At 35.5% G+C, this 15,839-nt stretch overlaps 1 protein-coding gene across 1 annotated transcript in view; it reads left to right on the top strand.

The window, feature by feature from the left end:
- Nucleotides 1-14,839, top strand: part of LOC141398769 (galactose mutarotase) — a 106,208-nt gene extending 91,369 nt beyond the window's left edge. Inside the window, exons 6-7 of the mRNA XM_073976420.1 lie at nt 4,035-4,124; nt 14,569-14,839. Of these exons, the coding sequence (XP_073832521.1) occupies nt 4,035-4,124; nt 14,569-14,670 (192 nt within the window). The 3' untranslated portion in view covers nt 14,671-14,839. The remainder of the gene's footprint in view (nt 1-4,034; nt 4,125-14,568) is intronic.
- Nucleotides 14,840-15,839: the final 1,000 nt, after the last annotated feature.

Genomic DNA, 15,839 nt, shown 5'->3' with positions numbered 1-15,839 from the left:
AACCCTAAGATAACGTGGATTTTTTAAAGAATATTTTTTGAGGACCGTCAAACAGCGTGGAGTTTTTAAAGAATATTTTTGATGGACCATAAGAAACAGTGGATTTTTTAAAGAATATTTTTCCAGTACTACAGGACAGCGCGGATTTCTCAAGAATATTTTCATGTATTTTATGACAGCGTGGATTTTTTAAAGAATATTTTTTCAGGGATTATAAGACAGCGTGGTTTTTTTCAAAAATATTTTTTCAGGGACTATAAGACAGCGTGGATTTTTTAAAGAACATTTTTACAGGGACTATAAGACAGCGTGGATTTTTTAAAGAATATTTTTTCAGGGACTATAAGACAGCGTGGATTTTTTAAAGAATATTTTTTCAGGGACTATAAGACAGCGTGGATTTTTTAAAGAATATTTTTTAGGGACTATAAGACAGCGTGGATTTTTAAAAGAATATTTTTTTCAGGGTCTATAAGACAGCGTGGATTTTTTTAAGAATATTTTTTCAGGGACTATAAGACAGCGTGGATTTTTTAAAGAATATTTTTTAGGGACTATAAGACAGCGTGGATTTTTTCAAGAATATTTTTTAGGGACTATAAGACAGCGTGGTTTTTTCAAGAATATTTTTTCTGGGACTATAAGACAGCGTGGATTTTTTAAAGAATATTTTTTCTGGGACTATAAGACAGCGTGGATTTTTTAAAGAATATTTTTTCTGGGACTATAAGACAGCGTGGATTTTTTAAAGAATATTTTTTCTGGGACTATAAGACAGCGTGGTTTTTTTTTCAAGAATATTTTTTCTGGGACTATAAGACAGCGTGGATTTTTTAAAGAATATTTTCTGAGGGACTATAAGACAGCGTGGATTTTTTAAAGAATATTTTCTGAGGGACTATAAGACAGCGTGGATTTTTTAAAGAATATTTTCTGAGGGACTATAAGACAGCGTGGATTTTTTAAAGAATATTTGTTCAGGGACTATAGGAAAGCCTGGGTTTTTAAAGAATATTTTTTTCAGGGACTATAAGAAAGCGTGGATTTTTTAAAGAATATTTTTTAGGGACTATAAGGGATTAAAAGAAAGCGTGGATTAAAAGAAAGTGTGGATTTTTTAAAGAATATTTTTTTAGGGACTATAGGACAGCGTGGATTTTTTAAAGAATATTTTCTGAGGGACTATAAGACAGCGTGGATTTTTTAAAGAATATTTTCTGAGGGACTATAAGACAGCGTGGATTTTTTAAAGAATATTTGTTCAGGGACTATAAGACAGCGTGGATTTTTTAAAGAATATTTGTTCAGGGACTATAAGAAAGCCTGGGTTGTTAAAGAATATTTTTTTCAGGGACTATAAGAAAGCGTGGATTTTTTAAAGAATATTTTTTAGGGACTATAAGACAGCGTGGATTTTTTTTTAAGAATATTTTTTCAGGGATTAAAAGAAAGCGTGGATTTTTTTTAAAGCACATTTTTCAGGGATTAAAAGAAAGCGTGGATTTTTTAAAGAATATTTCTTCAGGGACCATAAGACAGCGTGGATTTTTTAAAGAATATTTTTTCAGGGACCATAAGACATCGTGGATTTTTTAAAGAATATTTTTTCAGGGACCATAAGACAGCGTGGATTTTTTAAAGAATATTTTTTCAGGGACTATAAGACAGCGTGGATTTTTTAAAGAATATTTTTTCAGGGACCATAAGACAGCGTGGATTTTTTAAAGAATATTTTTTTAGGGACCATAAGACAGCGTGAATTTTTTAAAGAATATTTTTTCAGGGACCATAAGACAGCGTGGATTTTTTAAAGAATATTTTTTCAGGGACTATAAGACAGCGTGGATTTTTTAAAGAATATTTTTTTAGGGACTATAAGACAGCGTGGATTTTTTAAAGAATATTTTTTCAGGGACTATAAGACGGCGTGGATTTTTTGAAGAATATTTTTTTAGGGACTATAAGACAGCGTGGATTTTTTAAAGAATATTTTTTCAGGGACCATAAGACAGCGTGGATTTTTTAAAGAATATTTTTTCAGGGACCATAAGACAGCGTGGATTTTTTAAAGAATATTTTTTCAGGGACCATAAGACAGCGTGGATTTTTTAAAGAATATTTTTTCAGGGACCATAAGACAGCGTGGATTTTTTAAAGAATATTTTTTCAGGGACTATAAGACAACGTGGATTTTTTAAAGAATATTTTTTCACGGACCGTAAGACAGCGTGGATTTTTTAAAGAACATTTTTTCAGGGACCATAAGACAGCGTGGATTTTTTAAAGAATATTTTTTCAGGGACCATAAGACAGCGTGGATTTTTTAAAGAATATTTTTTCAGGGACTATAAGACAGCGAGGATTTTTTAAAGAATATTTTTTCACGGACCGTAAGACAGCGTGGATTTTTTAAAGAATATTTTTTTCAGGGACCGTAAGACAGCGTGGATTTTTTAAAGAATATTTTTTCAGGGACCATAAGACAGCGTGGATTTTTTAAAGAATATTTTTTCAGGGACCATAAGACAGCGTGGATTTTTTAAAGAATATTATTTTCAGGGACCGTAAGACAGCGTGGATTTTTTAAAGAATATTTTTTTCAGGGACCATAAGACAGCGTGGATTTTTTAAAGAATATTTTTTCAGGGACCATAAGACAGCGTGGATTTTTTAAAGAATATTTTTTCAGGGACCATAAGACAGCGTGGATTTTTTAAAGAATATTTTTTCCGGGACCATAAGACAGCGTAGATTTTTTAAAGAATATTTTTTCAGGGACCATAAGACAACGTGGATTTTTAAAGAATATTTTTTCAGGGACCATAAGACAACGTGGATTTTTTAAAGAATATTTTTTCAGGGACCATAAGACAACGTGGATTTTTTAAAGAATATTTTTTCAGGGACTATAAGACAGCGTGGATTTTTTAAAGAATATTTTTTAGGGACTATAAGACAGCGTGTTTTTTTTCAAGAATATTTTTTTCTGGGACAATAAGACAGCGTGGATTTTTTAAAGAATATTTTTTCTGGGACTATAAGACAGCGTGGTTTTTTTCAAGAACATTTTTTCTGGGACTATAAGACAGCGTGGATTTTTTAAAGAATATTTTTTCTGGGACTATCGGACAGCGTGGTTTTTTTTCAAGAATATTTTTTCTGGGACTATCTGACAGCGTGTTTATTTTTCAAGAATATTTTTTCTGGGACTATCTGACAGCGTGGTTTTTTCAAGAATATGTTTTCAGGGACTATAAGACAGCGTGGTTTTTTTTTCAAGAATATTTTTTCAGGCACTATAAGACAGCGTGGTTTTTTTCAAGAATATTTTTTCAGGGACTATAAGACAGCGTAGATTTTTTGAAGAATATTTTTTCAGGGACTATAAGACAGCGTAGATTTTTTGAAGAATATTTTTTCAGGGACTATAAGACAATAGTGAGTAGAAATGGCCCAATTCATATACACAAAAATTTATGGTTTCCTCGCTTGTGATGGGGATATTGACCTTTATAACCATGTAAAAACATATTTACCATATCAAATTATATATACCCTCCTTACGCACTTAGAGGATTGCGTAATAATTTCTCTAAATGTAGTAAAAAGTTCTATTTTAATTTCCCATTAAAAATTATTTCGCTCATAAATCAATGATTTACAGTTTTTACTATACAACATTCACATGAACCGCAATAAACACAAATCAAAACTATGAAACCATTTAATGGTCCATTGAAATTGGTTACGCCAAAGCACTCAATGTTATTGTCTTACAACTTAAACTGACAATAAAATCTGTGCACCGAACAACTTTTCCTAATCACTTTCCAATTATAAAAGAGAAAAATTTATAATTCATTGATCCCAAGAGGATATAACATTAACCGCAACATTTCTGACATTTTGGCATTTTCATATTTAATACGAATCAATTCGATAATTCCAAAAAGTAGTTATTGAAAAAAAAACTAAAACATTGTTTCAAACAGCAATTAAATATTTAATTCTTTCTCCTTTGCTTCTCTTTACAGACCCCCATATATGGCAAGCATGGTGCTCAATACACTAAACATGGAGCCTTTTGCCTAGAGACTCAGAAATATCCCGATGCTGTCAATCATGTAAGTTTCGAATAACATCTGCCTGTCTCCATGCCTACACTCCATAAAAATGACCAAGCATGAATGCAGGCAGGAAGGCGTCAGGCACGCTAACTGCCAAATATAAAAGAGCACTAACAAGCACAATCAAGAAGCAACCACAGCCCTTAAAACTTAGATTTTTCTGCCTACACCTACCTACAGAGCAATGTAGTGTTGCATGTATAGAGTTGGAAATAACAAAGTACGAAGTAAACAAACTCCTCAGAATCATCCTTCCTCCATACTGTAGAGACCATTTAGCCAAATGAGTATCTTAACTTGGTAGTCAAACAGCAAAATGGCTAAAGAAAAGGTTTCATGATAGGCAAAAAGAGAATAACACTAAATGAAAGGAAGAAAAAACGAGGGTGGTGCATAGATTGTTACAATTTTGCTTTTTGAGAAAGATTGGGACTGGTGGATGTACGTGAAAAGATCGACAGCGGTTAAAGATGGTGCCCTAATACTCCAGTCAAAATAGACATGCGTATAAGGGGAAATAGCAAAACTCCCACAAAGTTGAATTTTGGTGGAAAGCTAGTGTTTGCCATTAGAAGTAACGTCCTAAAAGTCCCCATCGAGCCCACACATGCAAAGGAAAGTTAGGGTTTGCCATTAGAAGTAACGCCCTAAAAGTCCCCATTGATCCCACACGTGCAAACAAAGTTATTCGGGGTCAAAAGCCGATTTTGGAGGGCTTATTCAGTGTTTTTTTTTTTTATTTTTCTCAAAAATAACTAAAACTAAAGTAAAAGTTGTAGGCTTAAAAATTGTCTACAAGAATTTTCTTTATGACTTTTCAATAGAAGTCACCATTCTTGAGATATCGTGATATAAGTGTCAAATTACCCATGTGAAGAAGTAAACCGCGTAAGAACATCATGAGGCGGACCGGTTAAAATAACAACGTCATATGTTAGGTATTTCCACAAGCTTTCAAACGAAACCCACTTTGCAGTAATTCAGTAGAACCGGCTCTAACCAGGTTTTAAATCTGAAAGTTAAAGTTTTAAAGGTGAAGCCAAATATTTTATTCATTACTAAGTTATAAGTAGCGGTCACACAGATTGTGTGTATGATGACTAAATATCAAACTGTAGACATATACCGACCATTCCTTGCAAACATTACTTTTACAAATATCAAAGACTTTATACCAAATTTCAGTTATTTCGATTGGATAATGAGGCTAAGACCCTAAAGGTGGAAACCATTTTTACCCATAACAATAATAATTGTTCCACAAACATCCCTGATGGGACAAGGGAGACTTCTCTCATATCAATGAGTGCACCCTACTGTTTATTGCCGAGTCCGAACGGCGTGTCATAAGACACCACTTGTAGAGAAGTTTTACAGTGCTGAAATACTCAGGAAATGTCGCCAACATCACTGAGGGGTAATTTGCTACCATTGAAAATTTGATGTTGCCTGGCCTGGGAATCGAACCCACGACCTTTAGCGTGCAAGGCGGGTGTGCATACCATTGCACCACGGTGGCACCCGTAACAAAGACTACATACCATATATCGGCTATTTCGATCGGCTACAGCACTTCAAACCTTAAAAATTCCCAAAATCGGAAACTTTCGTTCTATGGGGGCTGGAGAAAAGTTTTGTAGCCAAACGAAGACTAAATTGTTAATTTCAGCCAATTCGGTGGGATAATGGGCCTGAAAACTTTAAAAACCGAAAATCGGTAGTTAGAGTTCTATGGGGGCTATTCCAAAATGTGGACCTCCATGGGCAAATATCTGGATAATACCAATTTCAGCCATTTCGGTAGAATAACGAGGCTAACACCCTACAAATACGGAAAATACTGAGGTATAGTTCTATGGAGGCTATACCAAAACGTGGATCCATGTTCACAATTTTTTGTGGAGAAGTTTTTAACCATTGGAAACCATAAGTACAAACATACAGCCAATTTTGCCCGAAAATCTAGATAAAAACGTCAAAGTACCTGCAATCGAATAATACATTTACATGGTGGCTGTACCTAAACGTGGACCAGTGTCTTCAATTTTAGAGGATACATTTCGTCGGTGCCATGCTTAAGTGTTCCAAGCGCCATTTCTGACATTTTGAGATATAGGAACCTTAATAGGTTTTTCAGATTTTTTAATAGATTTTCTTCCATCTTCTATAGCTTTTGAGATATTCAGATGTCAATATGTTCCATATCCGATATGTGACGCAAAAAATCTTGTCTTTTTGTTCCATGTCCAAAATGCCTGGCGAATGGAACAAAACCACTTTAAACTTTTTTCTTTCATATCAATGTCGTGTGGCTTATGGAACAAAAAGGTACAAAAACTAATAGTTCCTCGCCAAAAATCATGGCGTTTGCAACACAAAATTGCCCAATTTTGTCAAGTCGTCGGTGTCATGCTTAAGTGTCCCATACACCTTTATTGACTTTCTGAGACACAGATGTTTTCTAGGGTTTTCCAGTATATGTTCTTTTTGAATATTTGATCGGCTTTCTCCTATCTGCTCTAGTTTCCGAGATATCCACGCTTCGACACGAAAGCTTAAACTTTTTATACCCTCAGCATTTATGCTAACGAGGGTATATACCTTTCATCCGGGCAAAATGTACCTCATACAAATAATGTTTTTATACCCCAAGTATGTTTGAACGCATTCTGTTTCAGAAAATTTGGAGTTGATTTAGCCATGTCCGTCTGTCTGTATATCTGGCTGGCTGGAGCGCACAATAACTCTCGAACGGATCAACCGATTCGGTCCAAAATTTGGCCTTTGTAATATCTTATCCAAACTAAGTTTAAGTTCGAAGATGGTTTACATCAGTCCATTCCTTCCGGTACCTTCCTAACAAAAGTTCGGAAATGTTCGAAAAATTTGTGCGCACGATAACTCTAGAAGGAAGTAACCGATTTGATCCATACTTTGCACATCGTGAAATTTGTACCGGACATAAATGTGGTTCCAATATGGACTCAATCGTCGGTTCAGTTTAGGACCTGCTCTCGAATCGTTTTGATTTTTGTTGCAACAACTTGCATTCACTGCCACCTTACGACGGTACAGGTGTCATCAGGGGCAAGTCCATACTTCCTGAGAAAAGTTGCAAAAAAAACCCTATTACACCAAGTATAGTGGTTGGAGCGCAAGTTAACTTTTGGACGGATCTGTCAATTCGGTCCAAAATTTGGTGGATATGGAAAAAATCGACAAAAACTCTATTTCTCTATAACTTTTTTATTCCAATACATATTCCTCTATATTTTTGAAAATATGTTATACCTGTTGGCGTTTTTTATTGTTGGACTGCAGAATTTTACATCTTTGTGTTTATTTCAGCTTTAGTCCATATTTTGTTGTAATTCAATTGTTTGAATAACAACAAAATATTTTAAAGTGGATATGAAATTGATTAGTTGCGGGCGAAGGGTAGGGAATACTATAGTTTCAGTTGTCACCAAACAACTTCATCAGTTCCCTTTTTCGCCGACTCTGTCTCGTTGACCAATGCGTAATGCAAAAACAACTTTCTTGTTGTTTTTACCCCCGCTTATTGAAGCACCACTCCTATGTTCGTATTCTTTGCGAAGCAAAGACGACATAAAAACAGTGGTGGATATGAAATTCTTTAGTTCGACTCAAATTGTAGGGTAAACAGCTTTAGGGCCATACAGCAAATTTCTCATTTTATTTAATTTGCTAGATGGCTTTATTGACCTGTTTATCGATACAGAGTCGGCGAAAAAAAAAAGGGAACTGATGAAGTAGTTTGGTGACAACTGAAACTATAGTATTCCCTACCCTTCGCCCGCAACTAATCAATTTCATATCCACTTTAAAATATTTTGTTGTTATTCAAACAATTGAATTACAACAAAATATGGACTAAAGCTGAAATAAACACAAAGATGTAATATGTTATACGTTTATTAATAATTCAAGTCAAAAATATAAATATTTTCTTTAGCCATCTTCACGCAGTTGTGACGCAAAACATTTAAATGCGTTTATCTCAAAACGGTCAAATGGCGTATGGAACACTTAAGCATGACACCGACGAAGTTAAGAACAATGTGGCGGCATATGGAACAAATTGTTTTACAGGACTGGGTTTAAAAACTGAAGAATAATAGTTAAATCTAAATATTTTTGAATATTGTATTGTTAAAAAAACACAACTTAATTTCGTTTAAATTTAACATCTCCTGCTTAATACCCCAGAACAAAAAAAAAGGTTAATCAAAAAATTCCCTCGTTTAGAGACAAGTTTTTGATGTAAGCCCACAAAAATATACGCAGATATGTTCATTTGTTTTGAAGTTGGATTTGACATCGACAAAAAAATGGTATTTTGAGAAAAACTCGTTTAAGATTTGTATGTTACATTCCAAATGCAAAAAATCAATCCGTTTTGCTCCGATCGAAATTTTTACCACATATTCTAACTACTTATATATTTCATATAAATATTCCTCACTAAATACCAAAGTTCAGGCATTTCGATGGATTATTGTGGCCATAACCTTCAAAATACCGACAAATTAGTTCTGACACATTTCTGGCGGAAAGTTTTATACCACCACAGAAGGCTTAATACCAAATTTCAGCCATTTTGGAGGCATATTAAGGCCACAACCCGTTATATAGGGTGCCGGAGGTACCGTTATAAAGTGGCTTTATAAAGGCGTGGACCTATACCGACAAATTTCATATGGTAAGTTTTATACCCCAAATGAAGACTCAATACCAATTTTCAGCCATTTTGGTGGAAAATTTAAAACATAACCTTCAAAATACCGCAAATCGGGAGGTACCGTTCTATGGGGGCTTATGAAGGGGTGGGCCTATACCGACAAAATTCTGGGGAAAACCTTTATACCTTGAACGAAGACTAAGTACAAATTTTCACCCATTTCGGTGTGATAATGAGGCTAAAACCTTCAAAATACAGAAAATTGGGTGGTATCGTTATATGGGGCTATATCAAAACGTGGACCGATATAGCCCATTTGCAATACCAAACATCCTAGGAGTAATAGAAACTTCTATACCAAATTATAAAGCTCTATCTCCAAGAATATATATACTTTATAGGGTCTCCGATGAATATTTCGATGTGTTACAAGCGGAACGAGGGTATAATTAGCATTACAAGCAAAATTTAACCCAGCAAAATTTGAAGGAAGGGGTCCCATGCGATGACGTGATTTCATTGCATCTTTTGCATTGGTTCAAACGAAGTCGTGAAAGATCTGATATTTTCATTAGCATTTGAACCAATGCAAAGGAAGTCGTTAAAGATGCGATCTTTTCATCAGCATTTTAACCCATGCAAAGGAAGTCGTGAAAGATCCGATCTTTTCATCAGCAGTTGAATCCATTCCATCGATCCAATAGAGATTAAATTTGTGTTTTTATTTATACACATTTTTCTAAATATATAAGATTAATTATTTGTAATAGGCTTGATGTTGTCGGAGACTCGAAATCACAACCAACGTTGTTAGAACTCTCCTCGTAATGATAACGTCAAAAATGCCAAAGCATTGGTTGAAATGACATGCCAAAGCATTGGTGAAAATGACATGTCAAAGCATTGGTGTAAATGACATGCTTTGGATCCAAAAATGAATAGCATCTTTTGGGGGCCACGCTCATATAAAATTCATCGATGAAGATGCTAAAAAGATGACATACCAGACCACTTGCACCCATGATTGAATGGCATCTTTGGCATCGAACATTTTGCTGGGATTGTAACAAAGTAATAATACCCTTAGTATTTATGCTAACGGGGGTATATACACTTTCATACGGGCAAACTGTGGACGAAATATGTTTCAGACAATTTGAAGTCGATTGAGCAATGTCCGTCCGTCTGTCTGGCTGGCTGGTGCGCATGATAACTCTCCAACGGATGAACAGATTCGATCCAAAATTTGGCTTTCGTAATATTTTGTCCAAACCCCAGCAAAATTTTATGGAAGTGGTTCCATGAGATGCCATGATTTCACTGGATCTTTTGCATTGGTTCAAATGAAGTCGTGAAAGATCCGATCTTTTCATCAGCATTTGAACCCATTCAAAGGAAGTCGTGATAGATCCGATCTTTTCATCAGCATTTGAATCCATTCCATCGATCCAATAGAGATGAATTTTGTATTTTTAGTTATACACATGTATATATTTTTTCTTTTACTTCTAAGATTTATTAAAGCTATGTAAGATTTATTACGCTAGGAAGTCCCAAAGTCCCAATCATTGAGCAAAAAATAGAATCGGACTGCAATCTTTAGTATTATAAAAGTTTCATTGTCTGCTCTAGAGAGCCCTGCTCTACAAGTCGATTTGTAGATCCAAATGTTCCAAAATGTTCGTAAAATAAAATTCACGAAATAGTAATTTGCAGTTAGAGTCCATGTCGAAATCTGTACTGGTGATGGGAACTGAAAAACCTTTTGTCAAGCAATTTACGCTGTTTGAGGTCATCGAGCAGACTACGCTCCGGCCAAGTTTGAAACGTTGGATATTAATTTATATGTTTGGACGCCTGTCGTGCGTAGAATTTAGGATCAAGATGTCCAAGGAGATATTGCAGGAACTGTCTAACCTATAACGTATGCGGATGATTGTACGATCTTGGTGTCAGGTGCCTTCCCTGATGAAATTTGTGAATGGCTGAACTCATTTTTGTCTGATCTTACCACCCTTTTCCACGCGAGGAATATACAATTATCAGCCAATAAATCCACGGCCACTTTGTTCACCACCTAGGCGGCAGAGTTGAGTTGTCATGGTCGATGGGAGCAGAACCAGGATCAACAAGCCTATCAGGCAGGTTTAAGAAGTATTCACATGAATGCAGTCGAAGATTCAATAAACAACTATCTATCGTCTGCATGCGGTCCTCGGAGAATTTTGACCATTTATCTCAGCTGAGGATTGTCCCCTGTCAGGACAAAGCAGAGTATTTTTGGCTCAATACGCTCGGGATGGTGCTGCGTCTAAATTTCTATAGGGCAAGGGTTCATGACACAAAAGATCTGCTCAGCATCAAATCTACTAACAAACTGCAATATGTAGCCACATTCCTAAGCAGAAAAGTGAACATATAAACTACTGTTACAACAACAAACTGCAATTATAATTAAATTATAGTTATTTCATAAATTACTGTGAATAAATAAAAAAGACATGAAAATCATATTTCAATACAGAATTTTCCGAACAAGACGTGAAAAATTCATGCCAAAGGGTTGGTGAAAATTAGCGAACATGCTATTCTAGGGAATTAATTAAGATGACATGCCAAAGAATTGGTATAGATGCCATGTCAAAAATTGTTAAAGATGCCATTCCACCGATTTAGTGAAGATGACATGCTTAGGATCTGGAAATGAATTGCATCTTTTGGGGGTCACGCTCTTGTAAAAAGAATGAGTGAATATGCCAAAAAAAATGACATTCCATTTCACTTGCACCCATTCTTGAATAGCATCTTTGGCATCGAACATTTTGCTGGGTTAGTTTAAGTTCGAAGATGGGCTATATCGGTCCACTCCTTTCGGTACCTACCCCACAACATTTCGAAAATGTTCGGAAAATGTGTGCGCACCATAACTCTTGAAGGGAGGAACCGATTTGATCCAAACTTTGCACATCGTGAAATTTCTAGCAGACTTACATATGGTTCCAATATGGACTCAACCGGTCCACTCCTTCGCGTACCTGCCACACAAAATTTCGGATAAGTTCAGATTAGGACCTGCTCTCGAATCGCTTTGATTTTGGTTGCAGCAACTGGTATTCACTGCCCCCATACGACGGTACAAGTTTCATCAGGGGCAAGTCCATACTTCCCGAGAAAATAGTCTGAAAGGCGCAAAAAAAACCCTATGATACAATGTGTAGAGGTTGGAGCGCCAGATAAATCTCGAACCGATCTGTCAATTCGGCCCAAAATATGGTCTTCGTAATATTTTGTCCAAACATAGTTTAAGTTCGAAGATATCGGTTCACTCTTGAGGTACCTCCCTCACAAATGTTCAAAAATGTTCGGAAAAATTGTGCGCACAATAACTCTTGAAGGGAGTGGCCGATTTGTTCCATACTTTACACATCCAAATATATCTACCAGATATAGATCAGGCTGGAATATGGTCTCTATTTGTCCACTCCTTCCGGTACCTATCACACAAAATTTCGCATAAGTTCACTTTAAGACCTGCTTCCAAATCGCTTTGATTTTTGTTGAAGCGTCTCGTATTCGCTGCCTCAATTACGACGGTAAAAAACAACCCGAAAGGTGCAAAAACCCCCTATGTCACCATATGTAGTGGTTGGAGAACACGATAACACTCGAACTGATCAACCGATTTGGTCCAAAATTTGGCCTTCGTCATATTTTGTCCAAACTTCAGTTTCAGTTCGAAGATGGGCAATACCGATGCACAGCTTCCGGTACTTCCCCCAACATTTGAAAATCTCACTAAAATGGTATGCACTATGTTGAACGGGTCAACCAATTTGGTCCCAACTTTGGATCTCCTAACATTTTGGCCAAATTTATTTAAACATCTAAAATGGCCCATATCTGTCCTCTCCTTAGGATACCTCTCCCACAAAAGTTCAACATTTGTGTCCTAGTGCAGTTTAGGGTCTGTTCGAAAATCCTTTGGAAATGTATACCGATTCTGTTCGTTGCGGTCCTGTCTACAACGTTATTATGTTTTCCGTGGACAAGTCCATGCTTCCTGGCACACTGGCCCAAAAGTTATACGCTGACCCACTGAAATGACTAGTGGGCGCTATATCTATCGAAAAGATATGACTCCAAAAATAAGATCCACTTAGATAATGGAATATGTCGGTCCATTCCTTTAAGTACCTCTTTCGCAACACTTTTGAACTTTAATCATAATCCGCATTATTGTCGGCAAGTTCAAATGTCCAAAAAGTGTTTCAATTCACATGGGCTGTGGGTATATCTCTGTCGGCAAAGCCGACTGATACTTTTTTACTTGTTTTATTTTTTCACATTGTTTACAAATTTTCATATTAAAATTGTTTACTTGAGCAATTCACCATCTACCTTGTTTATTGTGATACGTGAAAAGTGTTGTACCTTTTGGTACTTTTTTTAGGCAAAAACAGGGTTGTATATAATGAGTACTGTGATTTCGATGTTGATTTTCCTGAAATCACGAAATGAGATGATTTTATTTTTGTATGCAAAATCATATAAATTTTGCTTAATTCCGCGCGAAATCACGAAACGGTTGTGAAATCACGAAACGATGCCGAATGTAAACCGAATATTAGCGAAATTAGCACAGCCAGTATGGACTTACACACGATAAAAGTTATACTTATATGAGCCGCAGGGGTATGTTATAAAAATTTAAAAACAATCTTAGATATGTCCCTACACTGCACAGTTAGTAGCCTCTTTAAACTAAACTAAACATTTCGCTTATTATATTGTTATTGATTTGTTCACCGGAAAAAAGTATCGTTATACGAAGAAGATATATTTAGCCATACTTTGATCCCCTTCTAAATATTGTATCCCCCCTCCCCTTAATTCACCCATCATTAGTATACCACCTTTGCAAAACAAGCAACGTCATTTGAACTGTTTGTTTTACTGCCTAAATTGTTTGTGTTTACAAACCGACAGTGATGTCTGCTCCTCGTTTTTTTAAGCACAAACTTTGTGTTTACAATGCAGGAGCCTATTACGCCACCTTCACAATGAACTGAGCTGAGTGGATGACTGACTGATAACTTTTGCTTAGGTTTCCACTGCTTGGGATTGATACAACCACCCACATAGAACAAAAAATCTCATTTTCTTCCAAAATCGCATACATATGAATCACACATCCATGTTAATGTGTGTGTTCATGTGATTGAGCAGTATCTTCTCTTCATTGAGCTGTATAAGGTGTTAAAGTCTATTTTAGCTGTCAAACAGTGACTTATTGTCTGACAGGGCGTAAATCCTGTAATTGTTTGTTGATAAACTTAAGCTCAACGTTTGCAAAACACCATCAATGGAAAAATCCAAGCAGTAACCGAGAACATAAAACAGCATGCCTAAGAAACGAACAAGAACGGCAAACGACATAACAAAAGGTTATGTTCCTGTGTCATTTGCTTGTGGTATGGTTGTCATGGGCGGGGGTGGGTGATGTTAAAGGTCCTAGTAGGCCAAAACCAAAATACCACATTATCTTCGAAAGCATTAATGTTTAAGGCACTAACAAACACTGTGATTTGCTGTTGGCCTTAGTATCAATGGTATAGACTTTCCATTTGGTATAATGTGTGTTGGTGCCGAGGAGGGGGCGGAGGTGGAGTATAGGGAAACAAATAATCTAATCAATTGACTTTAACCATCCTTCTTTGCCATTTTTTCTTTTCATTTCAGCCTAACTTCCCATCGATCATTTTAAATCCGAATGAAGAATACAACCACGAAGTGATTTACAAATTTGGCATATGTCGTAACACTGGCTGTTCCAAACACTAAAAAAACCCAAAACGAAAAGGCACAACACTAAAGGAAACCGGAAAATGTCAAGGATAAAGGAAAGAACATGAAAGTCAATGTCAGTCAATCAAGATTTAAAACTATTTAAGATAAAATCTGTAAAATCTATTGTGAAAATCTATTCAAATAAAGTTATTGAAGCTTAAAACCAAATCGCTTAACTCTAATGGTGGTAATTATTGAATATTAGTTGGGTCTTTTTACTTTTTTAGTAATAATTATTCAGTAACTTCTTTTCAGAGAGTAAGAGAGATTTTACTCTAGGATACGAAAATAGAGAAAAAAGTAAAGTAAAAGTAAAAGTAAGCATTTAGTAAACTTTAGCAAGGTAACAGTTGATTACCAAACCAAAAGCATTGGCGCCAATGTATGTAAGAAAACTAACTCCAAAGCAATGAAAAAGTTCTTCAATTTTAAGGAAAATAAATAAAAAATAATATATTAATAAAATAATCAATAAATATAGCTGAATCGTAATATTTATAGTATTTTTCCACAAAAATCAGATGAACATTGAGCAGCTGACCATTAGCAGATGATTAATAAACAGCTGATCGAACTTGATAAATGTTGCTGAAAAAAATTTTTTCAGAGCAAACAACTGTCAAAATTGTTCTCTCACTTCGCTCTCTTTTACTGAACTTTTGTGTAAAAAGACAGCATTTAGTAGCTTTTCGTAATAATTATTACAAATTATCACGTAAAAAGACACAGCTAATGTTACAAACTAATATCGTTTGTACGCATAACTTAAGATGAGTCAATAACGTCATGTGGCAGAAATGTTGAAGAAAGGAAGAACACAGAAAGTGTGTTCTTGAAGAAAAACGGTAGAAATTCAAGCGCTTTAGTCCATTGCACTACAGCACTTTTTTTTTTTTGAAAAAATTGTCAAATAGTAGGTTTTACAACAGAGCATACGAGGAGAACTAGAAAAGTTTCTGGCCTAACGATGAAAACGCGAATATTTACCATCAAAAATAGTTTTAGAAACATTGGTGGCGTTTGTTTTATTCGGATAGCGTTTGCAATATTTTTTTTTTTTTCAAAATTTGCCATTGTTCGCCGATTGTTAAGGCAGGGAAGACTATAGTTTGGAATCCACGGAATCTTATCAGTTCCATTGTTTCTAGTCTGTGGATATTCTC

This window comes from Musca autumnalis, unplaced genomic scaffold (genome assembly GCF_047663935.1).
Source record: "Musca autumnalis isolate F117 unplaced genomic scaffold, ASM4766393v1 scaffold_3, whole genome shotgun sequence".
In the NCBI taxonomy this organism is placed as follows: domain Eukaryota; kingdom Metazoa; phylum Arthropoda; class Insecta; order Diptera; family Muscidae; genus Musca; species Musca autumnalis.
The sequence above is the reverse complement of the archived record's forward strand: the minus strand, read 5'-3'. Positions and strand labels throughout refer to the sequence as shown.